Raw genomic sequence first — 18279 nt, forward strand, 5'->3', positions numbered from 1 at the left:
GTTCACGGCTTACCTCTATTAATTGGTCAAGTGACCAAAGTATCGAAAGACACAGAGACACACTTTTCAACCCCCTACATTTCCACCCTCTACTCTACCCTCCACACTTTCACCTTTCTACGCTCCCGCTTTTTCCTACTTTCACCCTCTGCGCGTCTAACTTGTACGCTTCAGTACGAACCTTAAGGGGTGAAACTGGAACAGGTATAGGAAAAATATTTCGAAACGCTTCCTCGAACATTACGAGGCGATTCAGCTGGAAAATAACGATACTACTTAAGGAGTCATCGCACCTCGTAATTTCTCCGCGGGCTGACTCGGCGGATTCTTCGGATTCGAAAGAAACCAGTTCCGTCGACCATTTGCCTCTCTCGGGGAGAGAAATCGTAGGTGCTCACCGAAAGAGTTCTATCGAAAAATTCAAAGCGGGTGGTTATCGAGTGATTCGATCCCCAAGGGAGAAAACAGAGAGGAAGAGAGAGGAAGCCGATATGCCTTGCGCGACGCTATTTACTGCCTCGTCGGTTACTTGTCGGCAGCAAGACGCCTTGAAAACCCTCAGGAAAACCTTGTTAATTAGACGTCCAAAGTAAAACGCGAGACGCAAGGCAACGGCTGAGAAGAGAAGAGAAATAGCGGAGACGTTCTCAATGTCGGGACCCCATAGACGTGACTTTAATTCCGGCAAGAAGAGCGACGTCTACCGAAGTAAAATCCTTCTTCGTTGCTTCGAGAGGGAGAGAGGACTGCTGCTTTCCCGTCGCCTTGAATAGAACGCATAATAGCATTCATCTTTGGGTCTTCTTTTCTAAATTGTCCACGAGAAAATCGCGGACAATAGATGCGACTGGTTGCGATCGAATCCCGTGTGATCGTCGATACAATAAATTCGTCAAGTGTTCTTAATACTCGTTTGCGTTTCTAGGACGATGCATTAAACCTACCACGTTATTTCGCTTCTTATTCAACAGCTTGCACTGTAGCTTACATCCTAAACCTTTTACACCCTACACCTTGCACTTTGCGTTCTACACTCTACGATCTATCTTTAAGCTACCACACTTTACGCTTCTATGCGCTACGCTTTCAATCTCTTATATCTTCTACACCTTTAATCTCTATATTTCAAACCCAGACGTGACCGAGTCTGACAAATTTTGGGAGTAATATATTGATATGGTTACTACGGTACCTTGAGAATTATATTTTCGTTTTATTTACCTTGTAACTGTTTTCAGACATCATTCCAATAAATTAACCAAAGTTGCAAATGTGCATTTATTATTATAATAAATTTTGGTTTTGATAATATGGTTACTACGGTACCTTGAGAATTATATTTTCGTTTTATTTACCTTGTAACTGTTTTCAGACATCATTCCAATAAATTAACCAAAGTTGCAAATGTGCATTTATAATTATAATAAATTTTGGTTTTGATAATATGGTTACTACGGTACCTCCAGAATTATATTATCGTTTTATTTACCTTGTAACTGTTTTCAGACATCATTCCAATATATTAACCAAAGTTTCAAATGTGCATTTATTATTATAATAAATTTTGGTTTTGACTGAACTTAGAACAGTAATCTTGACGAGTTAGATTTGTACATTAAGTTCAAATGTAATAGACCTAAATCGTACAATGAATCAGAAAATTAGTCGAAACGATTCCCTTAATTGATTTGTACGAACAAAGTTGGTAACACCGTGCTTTTAAGGCTTCTTTGCATCGAACGTATCGAACGGTATGATTTACCAGCGAAGTCAAAACTTAATTATCCGCTTTTTCCCTTATTACTCGTCGTCGCGAACTGGCTGAAGGCCGATTTATGGCCGGCCGATAAAGCCCGTGGGTATTACGTAATGTACTATCTGTTCTCTGGGAAAACGGACACGAATAAAAGGGGAACGAGCATTTTGTACGCTCGAACGGCTCGAAGGGCAAGATCGTCGGTGTGACCGCGGAAGAAAAAAAGGAAAATAAAAGGGGGAAAAAGTAGTAGAAGTAGGCACAAATCGGCCGTGAAATCCAAGATTTAACCCCATCCTTTTACCGTAGGCGATGAAACGCCCCTCCTAGCTTCGCTGATATGATAAACACCGAAAATGACAGCAGCATCCAAGCCGCGTCTTCCCCTTTTCGCTCCTCTCGCTCTGCCGCTTCTCGTCTTCCCAGGGCTCTTCGAGTTAATCACGTCAGGCAGGCAGACCCTCTGATTAAAACGGGCCTCCATCCCTTCTTATTATTATTGTTATTAGAGGAACCGAGTGCAGGGCACTCGGGGAATCGCGAGATAGACGGGATAGCTCCTCTGAGTATACATAGATATATAGGAAACACGTAGACGGATACACGCGAATAGGTGCCTTCTAAGTCGTCAGAATTTTCGGAGATTATTAAATGGCCGATCTCTGACGAGACTGCGAACCTTGTTTCGCACCTTCCTTAATTAACTTTCCTACGGGCATTATCAATCGTCGGAAAACGCAATATCGTTACTCGAATAAACCCTCTTCACCGCTGGACTATTTATTCGTGCAATTATGTAGATGCGTTGGAGCAGTTAAACTCAAAATACTATGATCAAACTCGTTTCTTGCACTTAGTAGTGACGTATTAGAACCGTCGTCAAACTCAAACTCTTTAGCAGAGATTTTATTCTGAAGGAGTCGAATCTGTGTCATGAACTGACAATTTAGAACCGGTCGTAACGAGACACTCTTCCAATTACAAATGGTATTGAAGTGCCATGAAACTAGACTCGAATGATCCAGATTACCAAAGATAAACCTACTTGTCCAAACGATTAGAACTTTGGACTAATACAGAAATCTCCAAGTTTAATCTCTCAGAATGGGAAATAGCGACTTTCTACCCTTCCCGAGTAAATGAAGCCTAAGTATACAATTCGAAACGAGTCTCGAGCTACATAACGATCAGATTGCTGACCGAATGATGATCCGGTTTCACGGAGTAATCTATCCTCCGAGGAACCGATCATGCTAATAAAGCCGACAGCTATACGTAACCTGGAACGATCGTAAATCCTGTCCAGACTGGTGAACATGCTCGCGAACGCGCAACAGTCGACAGTAGCGAAACCGCGACGCAAACTCGTTCGGAGACGACCGAAGCCGTTTCAACCGATTTGACAAATACACGATACAATCCTTACCAACTACTACCTGCAGAAACAGTAATCATTATTTCGTGCTCGCAACTCGTCGTCGACTGTCAGGTACCAAGATATCATGTTCCGATGTGACGTACAACGCTGACGAGTATGCTTGTTCTCATTTTGCTCTAGTAACGTGCTACGACGTTCTCTAATTATCGGTTTCCGCGTCTTCAAGGTTCGGAATTTTCGAATTGGAGGTTTTCAAATTTATGAATTTCTGCGTTGCTAAATTACTGGATACCTAAATTTCTGAATACCTAAACTTCCAAATTTGTGAAGAGCTGAAGAGCTAAATTTTCAAGTCACGAAATTTACCAGTAACTGATTAGAGAAAATCAAAAAACTAATAATACACTTTTAAATACTAAATAATTATTTAATATTGAACATAAACAATACACATTTTAAGATTAATTATTAATTCAGGGATTACTTTTCCATATATCAAAAACATCACGAACGTTTACATTATAATAACAAGAAGGAAGTGCATTTTTCAATTATTTTCTTTTTAACATTGTACATTTCTAATACTGTTATCACAAGCTAAATTTATTAATAATTTAACAGTACCTAAATTTCCAAAAACTTAAACTCATAAATTTCGAAATTTTGAAAATCCTAAATTTTCTAATTGTAGCTAAACTTCCGAATCCCTAAACTTCCAAATTCCCAAATCCCCAAACTTCTAAATCCCTAAATTCTCAAATCTCTAAAGTCCCAAATTCCCAAATTCCCAAGTCCCTATACGCGCAAATTCCTAAACTTCCAAATCTCTAAACTAACAAATCCCCAAATCCCTAAACTTCCAAATCTTTAAACTCCCGAATCCCCGAATCTCCAAATCCTCAAATCCCCAAATCCCCAAATCTCCAAATCCCCAAATCCCCAAATCCCCAAATCTCCAAATCCCTAAATCCCCAAAATCTTAAACTTCCAAATCCCTAAACTCCCAAATCCCCAAATCCCCAAATCCCCAAATCCCCAAATCCCCAAATCCCGAAATCCCGAAATCCCCAAATCCCCAAATCCCCAAATCCTCAAATCCCCAAATCCCCAAATCCCCAAATCCCCAAATCCCCAAATCCCCAAATTCCCCCCAAAATTACCACCTGTCCAAATCAAACTCCTTCCAAAACTACCCCATCCAAATCCCAAATCTTGCAATCCAGAATTTATCCCACAATGTCATCCTCCAAGAGTTAAATAAAAATAATTCAACCCTACACTAACATCTCATATCTGTACCTTCGTAGCCCACGAAGAAAGAGATGCTCTCGATTACGCCATTGTGCGAGGATCACGCAAGTGTGCGATCTGGTGGGTCGAATCTGTGCAAGCTGAAGGCTGGCAGAGGAGGGACGCGTCCGGGGGTATTACGTAAGGTCGTGGAGCCGGATGGGAACGAGATGATCGAAGAAAGAGGAAGAAAAGAAAGAAAATAACGAGTTCGCGCCAAGTTACGAAACGGCTCGTAGCTGGCAGCGATGACCGCTCGCATGGGCTAATAGCTGCCGCGAGCATAACGAAGGGTTATGTGGATCACGGGTTTGTTATTGGCTGGTTTAATGACTCGTCCACTCGTTCTACCTGTCTACAACATGGTCCACCGTCGAATATCGAGCGCCAATGAAACATGGGACCAACGTTCCAATATATTGTGGACAACGAAGCGGGAAGGTATTTCAATGGCGGTTCCTGAATGAGTGCAGATTGTGAACGACTCTCAAAGTAATGCAACCAATTAATTGCGTTTTCAATAACGAATTCATGCCGTACACGGTTTTGGATACTGACGATAAACTTTTGAAAAGATTCATTCGATCAACCAGATATATAATCCCACTTTTTTTGTAAATAATTACATATACAAAAGTTACCTTCTCATGATAATTATTTTATCTTCAAGGTATATTTTCTGATTTAGGAAAATTTTCTCACCAGAAAATTTGAATAGGAACGTAAGCAGTACACCCTTTATAAAATTGAACGTATTACGAGTTACACCCGGAAGGTTAATAATAAATTTTCAATCAGAAACTTCGGCATCGATCGAGCTCCTTCTAAACTCCTCGAACGAGGTAATAACACGAAAAGGCGAATGGACACGTATCGTGTTGCAAGGTGCACGCGAGCGATTAAACGTCTCGAAAGTGCACATCTTAATCCCAGGACCTGTTCAGCCCCGACAAGTCTGGTTTAGTCGCGACTCTAATGAGAAGCATCGTAGCCGGCTCGAGGCAAGTTTTATTCGCCTGATATTCCAAACGCCTACAACTCGTTACTCCCGGCTATATTCTGTATTTACGTAGCCGTTTAAGCGTTCTGAGCGACGTAAACGGGGCTGTATTAGATAGCGAGACGGTGCTGCGGCTCGACACTCCGAATTAATAACATAGGAATCCAAAAATTAGGTGGAAAATTAGGTACCCTATCTTACTATCCTGTCTTTGTTATTTTATTCCTGTTATTCAAGATTCGTCGAGGACATCAGATCTCTAAATACCCCAAAAATTGTCAAGGTTGAAAAGTATGCTAAACTGTTTGGTAAAGTGGGGTTCACCGAATAAATCTTTGAAAGATTCGTCGAGGACATCAGATCTCTAAATACCCCAAAAATTATCAAGATTGTAAAGTATGCTAAATTGTTTGGTAAAGTGGGGTTCACCGAATAAATCATTGAAAATATTTTAAAGCACTTGAAGATGCAAATTCGTCCTGACACCACCGGTAGAATGAAACCTCCCTCAGGAAGGGGAAATAAACTCGACCATTTTTCTGACAGTAAATAGAAAATGAGTATCGTGAATATAATTATAAAACCTTGATTGACGGTACCCGACCTCCGTCCACACCCTAGCGTGCCACATGCACATCGCGCGATCGCATGTTATTGAAAAGAAGCTATTCGCGTGTTCTTCCGCATTTTTATTTTTCACGCGTGGGTAATTGAATTCCTCAACATGTTCGATGGTTCATCGATCAAGCGAATTAAAGCAAAAACTTCTCACCGTACCGACCGGCTCCCAGTATGAACTAATTTGTTGTCCGGTTGAAATTACAGCCCTTCGCGCGTGTCTGCGTGCTAGAAGGATAATGGATCTCGCGGCAGGAACGTGAGAACCTTAGACGGCCAGCTAACGTACCGTATAATCGATGCATTTATATTCACTCACCATCGATATCAGACGAGGATTGATCCACGCCTGCTGCATGTTATCGTCGAGATACCGCTTCGCTATTCGGGCGATGTTTTCGTGAGGCTCCTTCCTAGCCGCTGGCATCGCGGGCGGAACGTCCACGTTCACATTGTTCCTGAAACAGAACCCGTTAACGCGTAAGTTCTAGCGTGGGTGTGATTGGTTCTTTCGAAACGACAAAACGATTTCGGTGTACCGGTTACCATGTAGTGTCAAGATTAGACTTGATAATTTCTTGTGAAATATTTGGGTGTTTGAAAATTTCTTTATACAAGAAATTTAAATGCAAGACTTTAATGCAAGACTTAAAAACTTGTTTTGGATGTTAGAGGTATTGGTTAGCTTGACTTTACAAGGAAATTGTATTGCATCAAGATCTACAGACTCGATGTGGACAGAAATATTTGGAAGATCATGTAGCTTGGAAAATTTCTCATGTAAAGAAACTTTTTTGTTGCATCAAGATTGAAAGAATTGTTAATTTGGACATTAGAAATATACAAAAGAATGAGTAGCTTGAATTGACTCATATAAGAAAATTTCTGTATTGCATCAAGATTTACAAACTTGATAAGTTGGACAGTATGAAACATTTGATACATCGTGTAGCCTGGAAAATTCTCATATAAACAAATTTTTCTACTGCATCAAGGTTAAAAGAATTATCAATTTGAACATTAGAAATATACAAAAGAATGAGTAGCTTGAAAATGACTCATATAAGAAAATGTCTTTACAGCATCAAGATTTACAAACTTGATAAGTTGGGCAGTATGAAACATGATACATCGTGTAGCTTGGAAATTTCTCATATAAATAAATTTATCTACTGCATCAAGATTGAAAGAATTGTTAATTTGGACATTAGAAATATACAAAAGAATGAGTAGCTTGAAAATGACTCATATAAGAAAATGTCTTTACAGCATCAAGATTTACAAACTTGATAAGTTGGACAGTATGAAACATGATACATCGTGTAGCTTGGAAAATTCTCATATAAACGAATTTATCTACTGCATCAAAATTGAAAAGCTTGATAATCTGGACATTAGAAAAATTTTAAAAATTAAGTAGCTTGAGAACGACTCAAGGAAATGTCTGCCAAGAGGAAATTTTGTTTACAAGGTTAAAAACTGAACAACTACAGAGTTCAATAAGTAGAGCCTTATTCATCACACAAAAATGTGATTTCACGGCAAAGGCGCTAATCAGACCTCCATGTGAAACCAATTAAGATATCAGTAACGATAAGCACCGACGAAACGTAACGATCTTGGTTGCCTAATTGCGAACTGTTTCGTCGCGCGATAAGCTCGCATGGTCTCTGGTTAGACGGCGATGACGGTGTATGGCGTACGCACAATAGATTCGGTTTGATGCATAGCCACAATAGCGAGAGCAGGGTAGACCGTTAATTTGGTGTCCTGCTGGCCCACAACGGTCCCACACGCGGATTGCCGTTCTCCGTCAAACGTCGCTCGCGTTAATAACTCATCGAAGTAAATAATAGCATTTGCCAAAGTGGACCCCTCAGTTTGTCATCTATCGAGATTCCGGCGCGTCGATCGATTTCTGTCATTAATACGAGTCCCGTTATACATATCTCGTTAATACGCCCCGGCACGTCGATCTATTGTTATGAATTTGTAAGCGACAGGGCCTCCTGCTGGCGTCGATCGGGTTTGCGAATCGTAAGATGATGGATGAGCCACCGTCGCTGTAATGGAGTATCCGAGAACGAAATTTAAAAGGGATGAACGAGTTGCGCTGAAAAGCTGACGGGAATTGCGTCGGTTTTTAAAACTGTTTGTATTATAATTGTTTCGACCCCTTTCATTAACCTCGCCTTTGATTCAGCAACATAGAAGGAAATAGTTTTCCTCGGTGAATAAGATTCGAAAATCTCGAGTCACGCTTAAGCAAACTACGCCATCGATCACGAGTATCGGACACTTTTATGAGCAGCGAAACATAGGTCTCTTAATCCCCCTTCATTGTTATTCGTTGTTTAGGTACACTCGTAAATTCCCTGCATCTTTCAAGGTTTTCTCCGCGGAATTTCACGCGCGTGGAACTCGGATCACTGTCTTGTATCAAAATTTCCATCTGTCCGTCCCGTTGAACGGTTACATCGCTAAGATAGACCCGCATGAGCACGTACAATGGCCAGCTGTATGAATAATCGTGTACGCGCGCGTATACAAATGTTACGAAACGAGTATTATTCTCGCATTCAATAGAGGAATTTCCCCGGCTCGCGCTTTACGGGTTTCTACGGCCAGATATCGTCTAAGTGAATTATGAGAGTTTATCGTGACTCTGCGGTCCGTCCCTGTTGTTACCGTTGAGGCACAGCTGTCGCTTTAAAGCTTAAGTTGCTGAACTGTGCTCGAGATCTCGGCAACCACTGAAAATTATTGCTCCTTTGGATCTTTGGGTTCTTCGTTTCTCTCATCAACTGTTACAAGAGTTAAAGACAATTGCAAACGTTTCAAGTTTGAATATGTTCAATTTCGAACAATGTCATTCACGTTTCAACCCTTTGACTCATTCAACACATATGTCGAATGTGGCTCAACATTTTTTTTTAATCTTATACATTCTACAGATAAACGGACTACCACATGTAATAAATAAAAAATATATTTGTCATATACTCCACATTGTTGCAATACATTTTATGAACCCCTTCTTGATCTACTTTAAAAATTAAAGAGCTGTTGGGTAAAAAAAAATTGAAGAGTGCAGTTATATTTTCTTTGGAAAAAATTGTACAACAATCGACGCACGGTGTAGCAAAAATCTAATTAAAAATCCTGAAATTTCATAACAAGATAGAACTGGCAGATCGCAAATAAGGGATGAGGTAAAATTTCGAAACAAAAGTTAGCACGAATTACGAAGCAATGAAAAGGGACGCAGAGCAAGGGAGTAACGGAACATAACGCATAATTCGTTGAACGAACAGGTGCTTTTGCTGGTGCGATTCACGTTCGTTTCCCTTTTCACGGCAAGTACGGTAAACAACTTCAGCGACGGGCTTTGATCTCGATGTCTCGGGGTGGAACAGCTACCTGGTTAGTCCAGCAACATCGTACGAATTCGTTCTTTGTCGTTCACCTGTCGAGCTTCTGCATTTCAAGCGTGCCCCCCAGCACTTGGACTAATTATATTCCTACAAACGCATACACAGCGAAGACTAATTACCGAGCTCCGGTCGTCCGTGTTTTATCCTTTCAACCGGATCAACGCGGAATAGATAATAACGGAGGAGAAAAAGATTGGAAAAGTAGCGAGTTAGGGAGAGACACTCGTTGACACGAGTGGACCCTGGTCGAATAAAACTGTATGTCGAAATAAAATCTGAGCATGGTTCGAGCTTACCGTTCTATGAATGGACGAAATATGAACGGACCGTTTCGGAGATAATCTTCGGATCTAAACAGGTGCTCCTCGAGATTTCGAAAGTCACGTCCAGGGTAAATCTCGATTTACGTTTCGTTCCTATTGTTGACCGGTACCGCAGCTGTCCCGAATCGCACGCGATTTTCTCCTGAAAATTCACGCGTCTTTGAACGAAAATCCGCGGAGCGCAGGTGTTGCAGGTTACACGCGAGCGCACGTGCACGAAAACCGAGAAAAGTTTCGATCGACTTCGCGAGAAGTTATCCTTGGCGGAATGATAAATGGCGAGTGTTCGAGCGAGAAGTTTCTTTCCGAAGAAAATCGCGCGAAGGTGAGCTCGGATAAAAATCGAGCGACCGCGGTTTATTTGAGGCCGGAAGAATAACGATAAAAGAGAAGGGCCGGGCAAATTTTCGGTCTCGGTCACAATTCATGCTGTCGACCGGCCACTCGAATCGGGAGCTCGCGAGAATTCTCCTGGCAGATTTTACGATGCCCCGAACGATAAACTCGATAGTTTAACGGGCACTCTCGCTCACTACCTGTCCTCGAAGCGTCGTTAAGGCAACAGGCAGCCGCTAAACGCAGCAGGTGAGTGCAATACCGTGTATGGCTTCTACGGACACTGGGCGACCGAAAAATCTATAAACATTGATCGATACCTCGAGAAAACGAGCAAAGAAACAGGATCGTTCGGTCCAGAGTCGTTGCCAACTTCTAAAAGCGGTTCTCTCGTGATTTCCTGCGATTTATACTACCAATTCGATGTTTTATCGAACCGATTACGAGCTGCACCAAATAATAGTATTACCGAGTTGACCAAATGACCAACATTCAAGCTATCATTCAACTTTGAAGGATTAATCTTTTAGGGACAGATTTAAATCTAGTACTACAGACAGAAGTACTATTTCTTAAATAAAAATAGTCGACGAAACAATTCGAACTAGTAGCGCAATCGCGTCATCTCACGTGCCAGGTTTTTAATTCGAATCGATTCCAGCTTCAAGAGCAGATATGCAAATTGCGGCACGAGCATTCGGCGCAGCAACATTACTAGCCCTTCTATCGCTGCAACAGCTCGCAGCCTAATCGCGGAGGAGCGTATTAATCGAGCCTGCCGGCGTACCCGCAGTAAACGATACCGATTACGCGCGAGTATGCTCGGTAATGCTCGATAACGCGCGGTTTCGCGAGCGGATTCGCATCCCGGAGCCGCGTACAAATCGTCGAGATCTCGCCTCGTCTTTGTAGCTCGTTCACGCGTTCCCGAGATCGCTTATTGCCGACTAACGAGACGATTTCCTCCTATCGATTCTCCGGGCTTCCGTGCCCGTAATTCCAACGCCCTTTCTCGTCGGCCGACGATCTCTCCAGGTCCTGGCAATTCGAAAGACCGGATCCACGTATCCCGTGTAACAAACTCAATTCACGCGATTCTTCTTCAAGACTGACTTTTCGAGTACTCGGTAGAATTTCCACAATCGGAACTTGTCGAGTCTCGAAGATATTCTGCGATGTATGGAACTGATCGGTTGAACGTAGAATGGCACTTGTGTACGGCCATCTTGTTTCTGATGGTCGAATTTAAGAAGTCGCTTTACCTCGATGTGAAAAAGAGAAGTTGAATTTCGGAAGCTGTTAGAGACAGATACTATTGTAAACAAGATGGCAGTAAAAAACAAGATGGCCGTAAACAAAAAGGCGACTCCGTCAACACTGTGATACAGTGTACTAAATCACCGTAGGATCTCGTTGGAAGTCTTAATTCTTGGTCAGTGAGAAACCTGTTACTTGACAGGTTAAAGTTTGATTATTTCCACGTGCTTCGATGGAGTGCCTGAAAAGGAAAACCTGTTCGAAGGTGGCCGAACGAGATCTCTTTGTACGTACATGCGTCAAACGGTGAGGTGGTGGCTGTCGCAAAGGAAGAAAAGAGGTCGCGTGGTAGGTTGTCGATCGAGAGTTTACGCGGCGAGACGATATCGTTGTACGTCGCGCACGCGTTGGATCGAACAATCGTTGGCATTGAAGAAAGTACAGGTAAAGTCCGGAACGAAATCGTTGAGCGATAGCATCCGCGGTCCGTCGGTGCCTTTAAGAGATAAGACGGCTCGTAAATCCGTTAAGAACGCCGATATCGATCTGCCATTGGACGAACCTCGGTTATAGGATACAATCGGGTCCACTCGTCAAACATGTACCTCCTTCTCCGTTTCCCTTGTCCTGCTCGCTATCAGTGGCGTATTCATCGCACGAACCGACCAGCTCGCGACCCGAGTCACGATACGAATAACTAGGAAATCGTTATGGGTTGTATAGGTAAACGATCCGTATAGCCTATCGTTCGTATCGAGCAACGATATTCTATCGAATCTTAATATCGTTGGATCATTGTACGTATCGGATATACGGCAGAATCTGTGAGCGGATAGCTGGAATTAGACGAAAGACTCGATGGTCGATGTATGAGGCATTCGATACGAGTATTGGGTACCAGATACCTAGTATAAATAAACCGTATCGCTGAATATCTCTTTCGATAGAAGTAGTTGTAAATGGAAAATTGATAAAAACGATCCGGTGATACGGGTCAGCAGTGTAAGGGACTAATTTAATTTCCAGCGTCGATACGACAGCGGATATAACGCGTACGAGTGGAATAGTCGAGTGGGAGATTGATTATCTTCCTCGACGGGAAGCAGTTGTTCGACAGCCGACAGGTCTCCGAGACAATGCGATCCTCGTCTCGATAGGATGTCTATATTTATCCGAGTCAGCTTCCACCTGCATTTGTTCGTCAATTAACGACTGTGCCTTAATTGCCACCGCCTCTAGCCGTCCTGAACTAATCCGGATAAAATGTCAGGCTCCTTCCTTGCTACCGTCCACTCTTTTTACAACCGGCTACTTATTCGCGTAATCCGCCACTGGGTATCCTCCCGTGGCAATTTCACGTTTCGACGATCTTTAACGTGTCGTGACAGTCGTATGGAGTCGACTTAGCCGCTAAACAATACGCGGATAAAAGAAGGAGATCGCTACACTCCGCAAATGGAATAAATAATGCGGAACGGAGAGAGAGCAGTTGCCTTAACTGCTCCATTGTGTTGGGCCGAGTTCGCAAGAATCGAGTTAATCGTTTTATTATGTCCTCTTCCGTCTTTGAGACCCGCTTCGAGGAGATCGAGAGAAAGGATTCCCGTCCGGAGAAATCTTCGGTTCGTCGAGGGAACTGAACGGACTTTAATTATGGTCGAAAGGACAACGATGATCGACGATCGCGATAGAAAGTCTCGACGAGCTCTCGCTGTATACAATTCATCCCTGCACAATACCAATCTAATTATACGCGGATCATTCTCGTAAAAGATTTTGGCGACGCTCGAATCAATTATTCTATTCAAGATCTCTAGATTGATGTTTTATATGTGCTGAGACTTCTATGTTCCGAGATCCCCATGTCCCGAGATCCCTACGTGCCGAAACCCCTATCTGCCGAGACTTCTATGTTCCAAGTTCCCTACATCCCAAAATCCCTACGTCCCAAAATCCCTATGTCCCGCTATCTCTATGCTTCAAAATCCCTATACACCCAAATCCTCACATCCCCAAGTCCTTACATTCTCAACTACCCATATTCCAAGATCCCTACCCTCGACCGCAAGTCCCCAGCTCCCTCCACCTCGCAATCCACATCGGTATCTCGAATTTGCGTTTGAAAGCGATCTAACGATCTCGTCCAACAAACGGGAACAGCGAGATATATCTTAACGAGTGTTCCGAGCTGTCTTCGTTACGGACTTACGCGGTGTCGAAGTCAAACGTGGCCGCAAAAACTGTCGCAGCCGAGTCTGCCGTGAACGCGTTTTGCAGCCGGTGGCGGGTAAATCGATGGCCATTAGTTCGATAGTCGAGTTTTTACTAGGGTTCCGTCGGTTGGCCCTACCACAGCCCCGTCGTCGGTTCGGCTACCGGCTCGCGGAGAACAATGGGTCACAAATCACCGGTGGAACCGGCTAAATCTCGTTTCGCGGACTCCAACGGCCACGCAAGTTCTAACGATACGTGGAATAAAAGAAGGTTTCTTCGGCTCGTCTCCTGGCACGCCGGTACGGTCTCGCACCTTTTTTCTCCTTGGTCCAAGGAGAATCAATCCGAACGAATAAATTCAACGGTTCTTTTGTGCCATGGATCGACTTCTTTCTCGTGTTCGTTTGTCTCGGAAGCCGCGTTCCCTTTTGTTTTATCGGGTCCTTCTTGCAGTGTTGGACTGATTGTCTAGTTAGGTATATTTCACACGATGCATTTCGCGATTAACAAACCCTGCTATCAGTACTTTTTCAAAAATATATAACATCACAAGGTGGACATTTTTGGGAAGTTTATAGGTCAATATCGTTCCTAATTTAAAGTCCACTTGGACCTTGTTCAATGTCTTCTTTCGCTTGCTTTCGTACCCAGACGTTGCATAAAACCCGAGTTCCTTTGATCGAGGATAAACTCCGTCGTCCAGCTTTACTGTCGCGGTAAAACCCGCCAAGAGATCATCCCTGTAGAAAGACCGGATAGAATGGAAATGTTGCAAGTGACGAAAAAATATCGCGGTCGTTTTCCGGGAATTTCAAGTTCGCCGAGAAGTGCAAGAGAAATACAACCGGAAAGGGGAATGGTAGGAGATAAAAAGAGAATGGAGTATCCGTGCGATTATCGTTATCATCGAGGATGGCAAACTGTACGAGCACCTACTTACAACCACGGTATCGCGATACCAGGATATTACAGGTATTTCTTCGATACGGCGGTGGCCGACGTGTGGCGGATGGAAGGAGAGAGAGCAAAAGGAAGAAGTAGGGAAAGGGTGGAGAAAAGCAGGTTAAGGGGAGACGAGAAGCCTTAGGGATGCTGCCGATACGATCTGATAGTCTATTTATCATTCGTCGCGCTTACCCCACCATCCTTCGTTTAGTTTTCATGGGGTCTTTACTTGAACGGTGCATCGTTCCGGTCAAGTATCGAATACGTTCTTTATTCGTACACAGTTTACAGGAATATCCTAATACGATCGAAGAAAGATAATTCAATTTGAATCTTAAAAGTTCTAATAAATTTGCAACAACTACAAGTTGCATAATGTAAATTATATGGACGTTAAAATCCTTTTACTCTTGTTTCTGCAGCAGTTTCTCGAGCATCATCCACCGGACGATGATCGATGGGATCCTGTTTCGTAGTCAAGAATTCCCTTTAAAACGTTACTGGCTCGGAGCTAAACCCCGTTGTGCCTCGAAGAAAGATGATTCGATCTGGACACGCTCTAAGCACGACGGAATCGAAGAGAAAAATGCTTTCGTCTTGCCGGAAGAAAAATTGTTTACGTTGTTAGAGGCCTCTTTATGGTTCACGTTGGCCGTAAATCTTGCTCGACAGTCGCGATTCGACCTGATGTCGCGAGATCAGCCTTCGTCGCGCGATTCTAACGGTTTACGAGGATCGATCCGCGTGAAAACGACTGGTCTAACCGGAGAACGCGTGTTTCGGCCTATGATGTTGATGGATAAGCGTCTCGTGCCTCGCTGATGTACGATTTGTCATCGTACAATGGACACTCGAACGACGAGATAAAGCTCCTTCTCAAATCTTGTATCTTGCCTTGTCCACGTCTGCGGAACACGCTTCAATTTCTACGGGATGTAGGGTAATCGTAACACTTTCTTCTTGGACGTCGAGTATACGATACTCTCTTTTTAAATATCGTATACTTCATTTTTAGAGATAGCTTAGAGTTTATCAGGTATATGTTCACCCTCTTCAACCTCTTCAGGGATTCTTTAAGGTTATGAGCAGAAGGGATGACATTTTTTGATGTGTTAATATTCTACTTATTTTAAATATGTAAATTGTAAGGGAACTTAGAGGAACTCTAGTGGAATTTAGAGGAACCTACATGAATTTGCAATATTTATAATTCTGAAAGAACTTAATATACACAGTGGCAACTTCCATATGTGTAATGTTTTTTAAGGTTATGAGCAGAAGGGATGACATTTTTTGATGCGTTAATATTCTACTTATTTTAAATATGTAAATTGTAAGGGAACTTAGAGGAACTCTAGTGGAATTTAGAGGAACCTACATGAATTTGCAATATTTATAATTCTGAAAGAACTTAATATACACAGTGGCAACATCCATATATGTAATGTTTTAACTAAAGGAAGTGTAAAGTGAATGCACAAAATATCTTTAAAGAGTAAAAAACGAGTGCACATATGAGAGATCGGGTGTTAGAACTAATCTCATACTAAAGAAACCGCGTAAGAAAGAAATACTGCCTGGCCGTTTCATAAAACAAATAACATTTTATTCGCGGTAGTAAAACGAAACGGGAATCCCCGAAAAAAAGAAGCGGTTCCTTTCACGAGAGGAGAAAGAAAGCTATCGGATAAATGAAATCTCAGTGAATTTATTTGGCAACAGGACCAAGCGAAGTCTCGTTTTTCCCACGGAGCGTATCCTCGGAGTCTTCTGGAAGCAGCCGCCATTTCCTTTGTCCTGGCCGCGGTCTTGTAACGATCGCGCGTAAAGCTATTCGCGCGCACGTCGTCCGCTCGGAATCCGGCGCGCGAGTGAAATATCCTAAAATTATGCGGTAATATCTGGCAACGACACACGCGGCCTCCCGAAGGGTGCAGCGTCACCTGCGAGAAAGGAACGGAGAGGCGGATACGACAACGGACGCCCTTCGGGATCTCCCTGGCAGCCTTTGCCTCCGGTTTCCTCGCCTCCTGCGGCGAACATTTTCATAAACTCCCTTATAAAGCATATTCGTATTCTTGCGCCGGTATTCACGTTCAACCTCTGATATTAATTATACGCGAAGAAACGTAGTCCGATCGTATAGACCGCTCGTGGATGGTCGTTAGAAAGCATACTTATCTCTGCATCTTTTGCATTTAGACAACCCAAAGATATTATGATTGCCGGTCGAAAAGCGTGAGTTTACTTGGAATGCGCTGGACCAATTACCTGTCGATTACTTAATTTCATGTGGAATCAGATCTGTACGTAATCTCTGTTTTTTGTATTATGAAAATTGGCTCGGTCCACATAAGGATATTCAACGAAGAAGCAGCATGTACTGTACTACCTGCCAATACTTAATTTTATCTGCGTTCAGACTTGCACAATGATCCCTAAATTACTTTGTATTACGAAAAATAGTCTCCATCAGCAAAACGTGGATCTCTCTGACCAAACGTCTGGGAGTCAACGTAAACAGTCAATCGATAAGAACCGTATTGCAGAATTAATTCGTGACACGAAAAAGGAACGTCTCGTGGACTCCAATGAGCAGTCGATGAATATGAATGAAAGAGAGCATTGTTCCCCAATTCGCACGATCACGATCAACCGTTCACCATTTATTCGTCATCGTCCTTGACATTATAAAAATCGTAACGCTGAATTTTCGATCTGTGTTTACGAGTATTTCGATTGTAATAACCGTGGCGTATAAAACGAATATGCTGGCTCGCGAAAAATTTCCTCTTACGATCGACGGGTTTATGGATGCTAACGGTTACGGCTTAGAGGGGTGAATTCGTCCGTAATGAAATGTCGTGCCTAAGACGTTATTGGACGACAAGACAACGCACTTATGGGATCCGCAGAGTATCAAGAGAGGCGGAGAGAATTCGCTTCTTTGTATTCAAAGGGAGGCGTTTAAACATTCGTATACAGTATACGACCTCTTGTTTATTGCTCTCTCAAGATTCAACGTTTTACGTCCACCCGTTAATGCATGGAGCTCTTTGTCTATCCAGGAATTTTCTTGCAAATCATAAACATGAGAATCAAACTGTCTTTTTTTGGTGGGGACGTTGTGGGTAACGGACGGGAAAACGACGAGAAAAGTACTTGTCGACGAACGTTAACGTCTCCTTGACCAGTGGACTCGATGACTATCCCTTGAAAGAAACCATTTTCCAACGAGGTTCTCTGATCCGCGCGGACAAAGGGTCTCGGATCCGATACCTTCTTAAACTTTCCACACGAAAGAGAACAGAAATCATATCGTTCCTCTTCGTGCTTAAGAAGCATTACGTAAGCAGAAAAATGGGATCGGATAATGATAGCCCGGAATCTCTCCTTACAGCCAATTGAAATTTATGTGATCAGTGATCGTTTATTAAATCGTGAAGCATTGTATAAAGAACTGTTGAAGGGGTTAGTAATTGTATTTATAAAAACGAATGAACTATTGAAACTCTGAACATCCTGAAATACTCCACACCTTAATTAAACAATAACTGAATGTGTCGCAAAAATGAACACTGTTAGTTTAACTGACTTACAACTTCGATTAAAATGTAGATCGTATAAAATTGAGCTCATCGATTAAACCGTGGCACGTTATAATCAGATGGTCGATGTCAAAGGAAGAACGACGATTAACCAAATTGCCGTGTAATTAATCGAAGAAA

General features: G+C 42.6%; 1 protein-coding gene across 6 annotated transcripts in view; it reads right to left on the minus strand.

The window, feature by feature from the left end:
- Positions 1 to 18279, minus strand: part of LOC100874799 (uncharacterized) — a 289482-nt gene that overhangs the window by 205529 nt on the left and 65674 nt on the right. For all 6 annotated transcript variants that reach the window (XR_013038888.1, XR_013038887.1, XM_076534071.1 and 3 more), the window contains exon 3: positions 6362 to 6500. Coding sequence is in view for 4 of the 6 variants with exons in the window: in XM_076534071.1 (XP_076390186.1) it covers positions 6362 to 6500 (139 nt within the window). In the remaining 2 variants the exon portion in view is untranslated. The remainder of the gene's footprint in view (positions 1 to 6361; positions 6501 to 18279) is intronic.

Source organism: Megachile rotundata, chromosome 7 (assembly GCF_050947335.1).
Source record: "Megachile rotundata isolate GNS110a chromosome 7, iyMegRotu1, whole genome shotgun sequence".
NCBI lineage: Eukaryota > Metazoa > Arthropoda > Insecta > Hymenoptera > Megachilidae > Megachile > Megachile rotundata.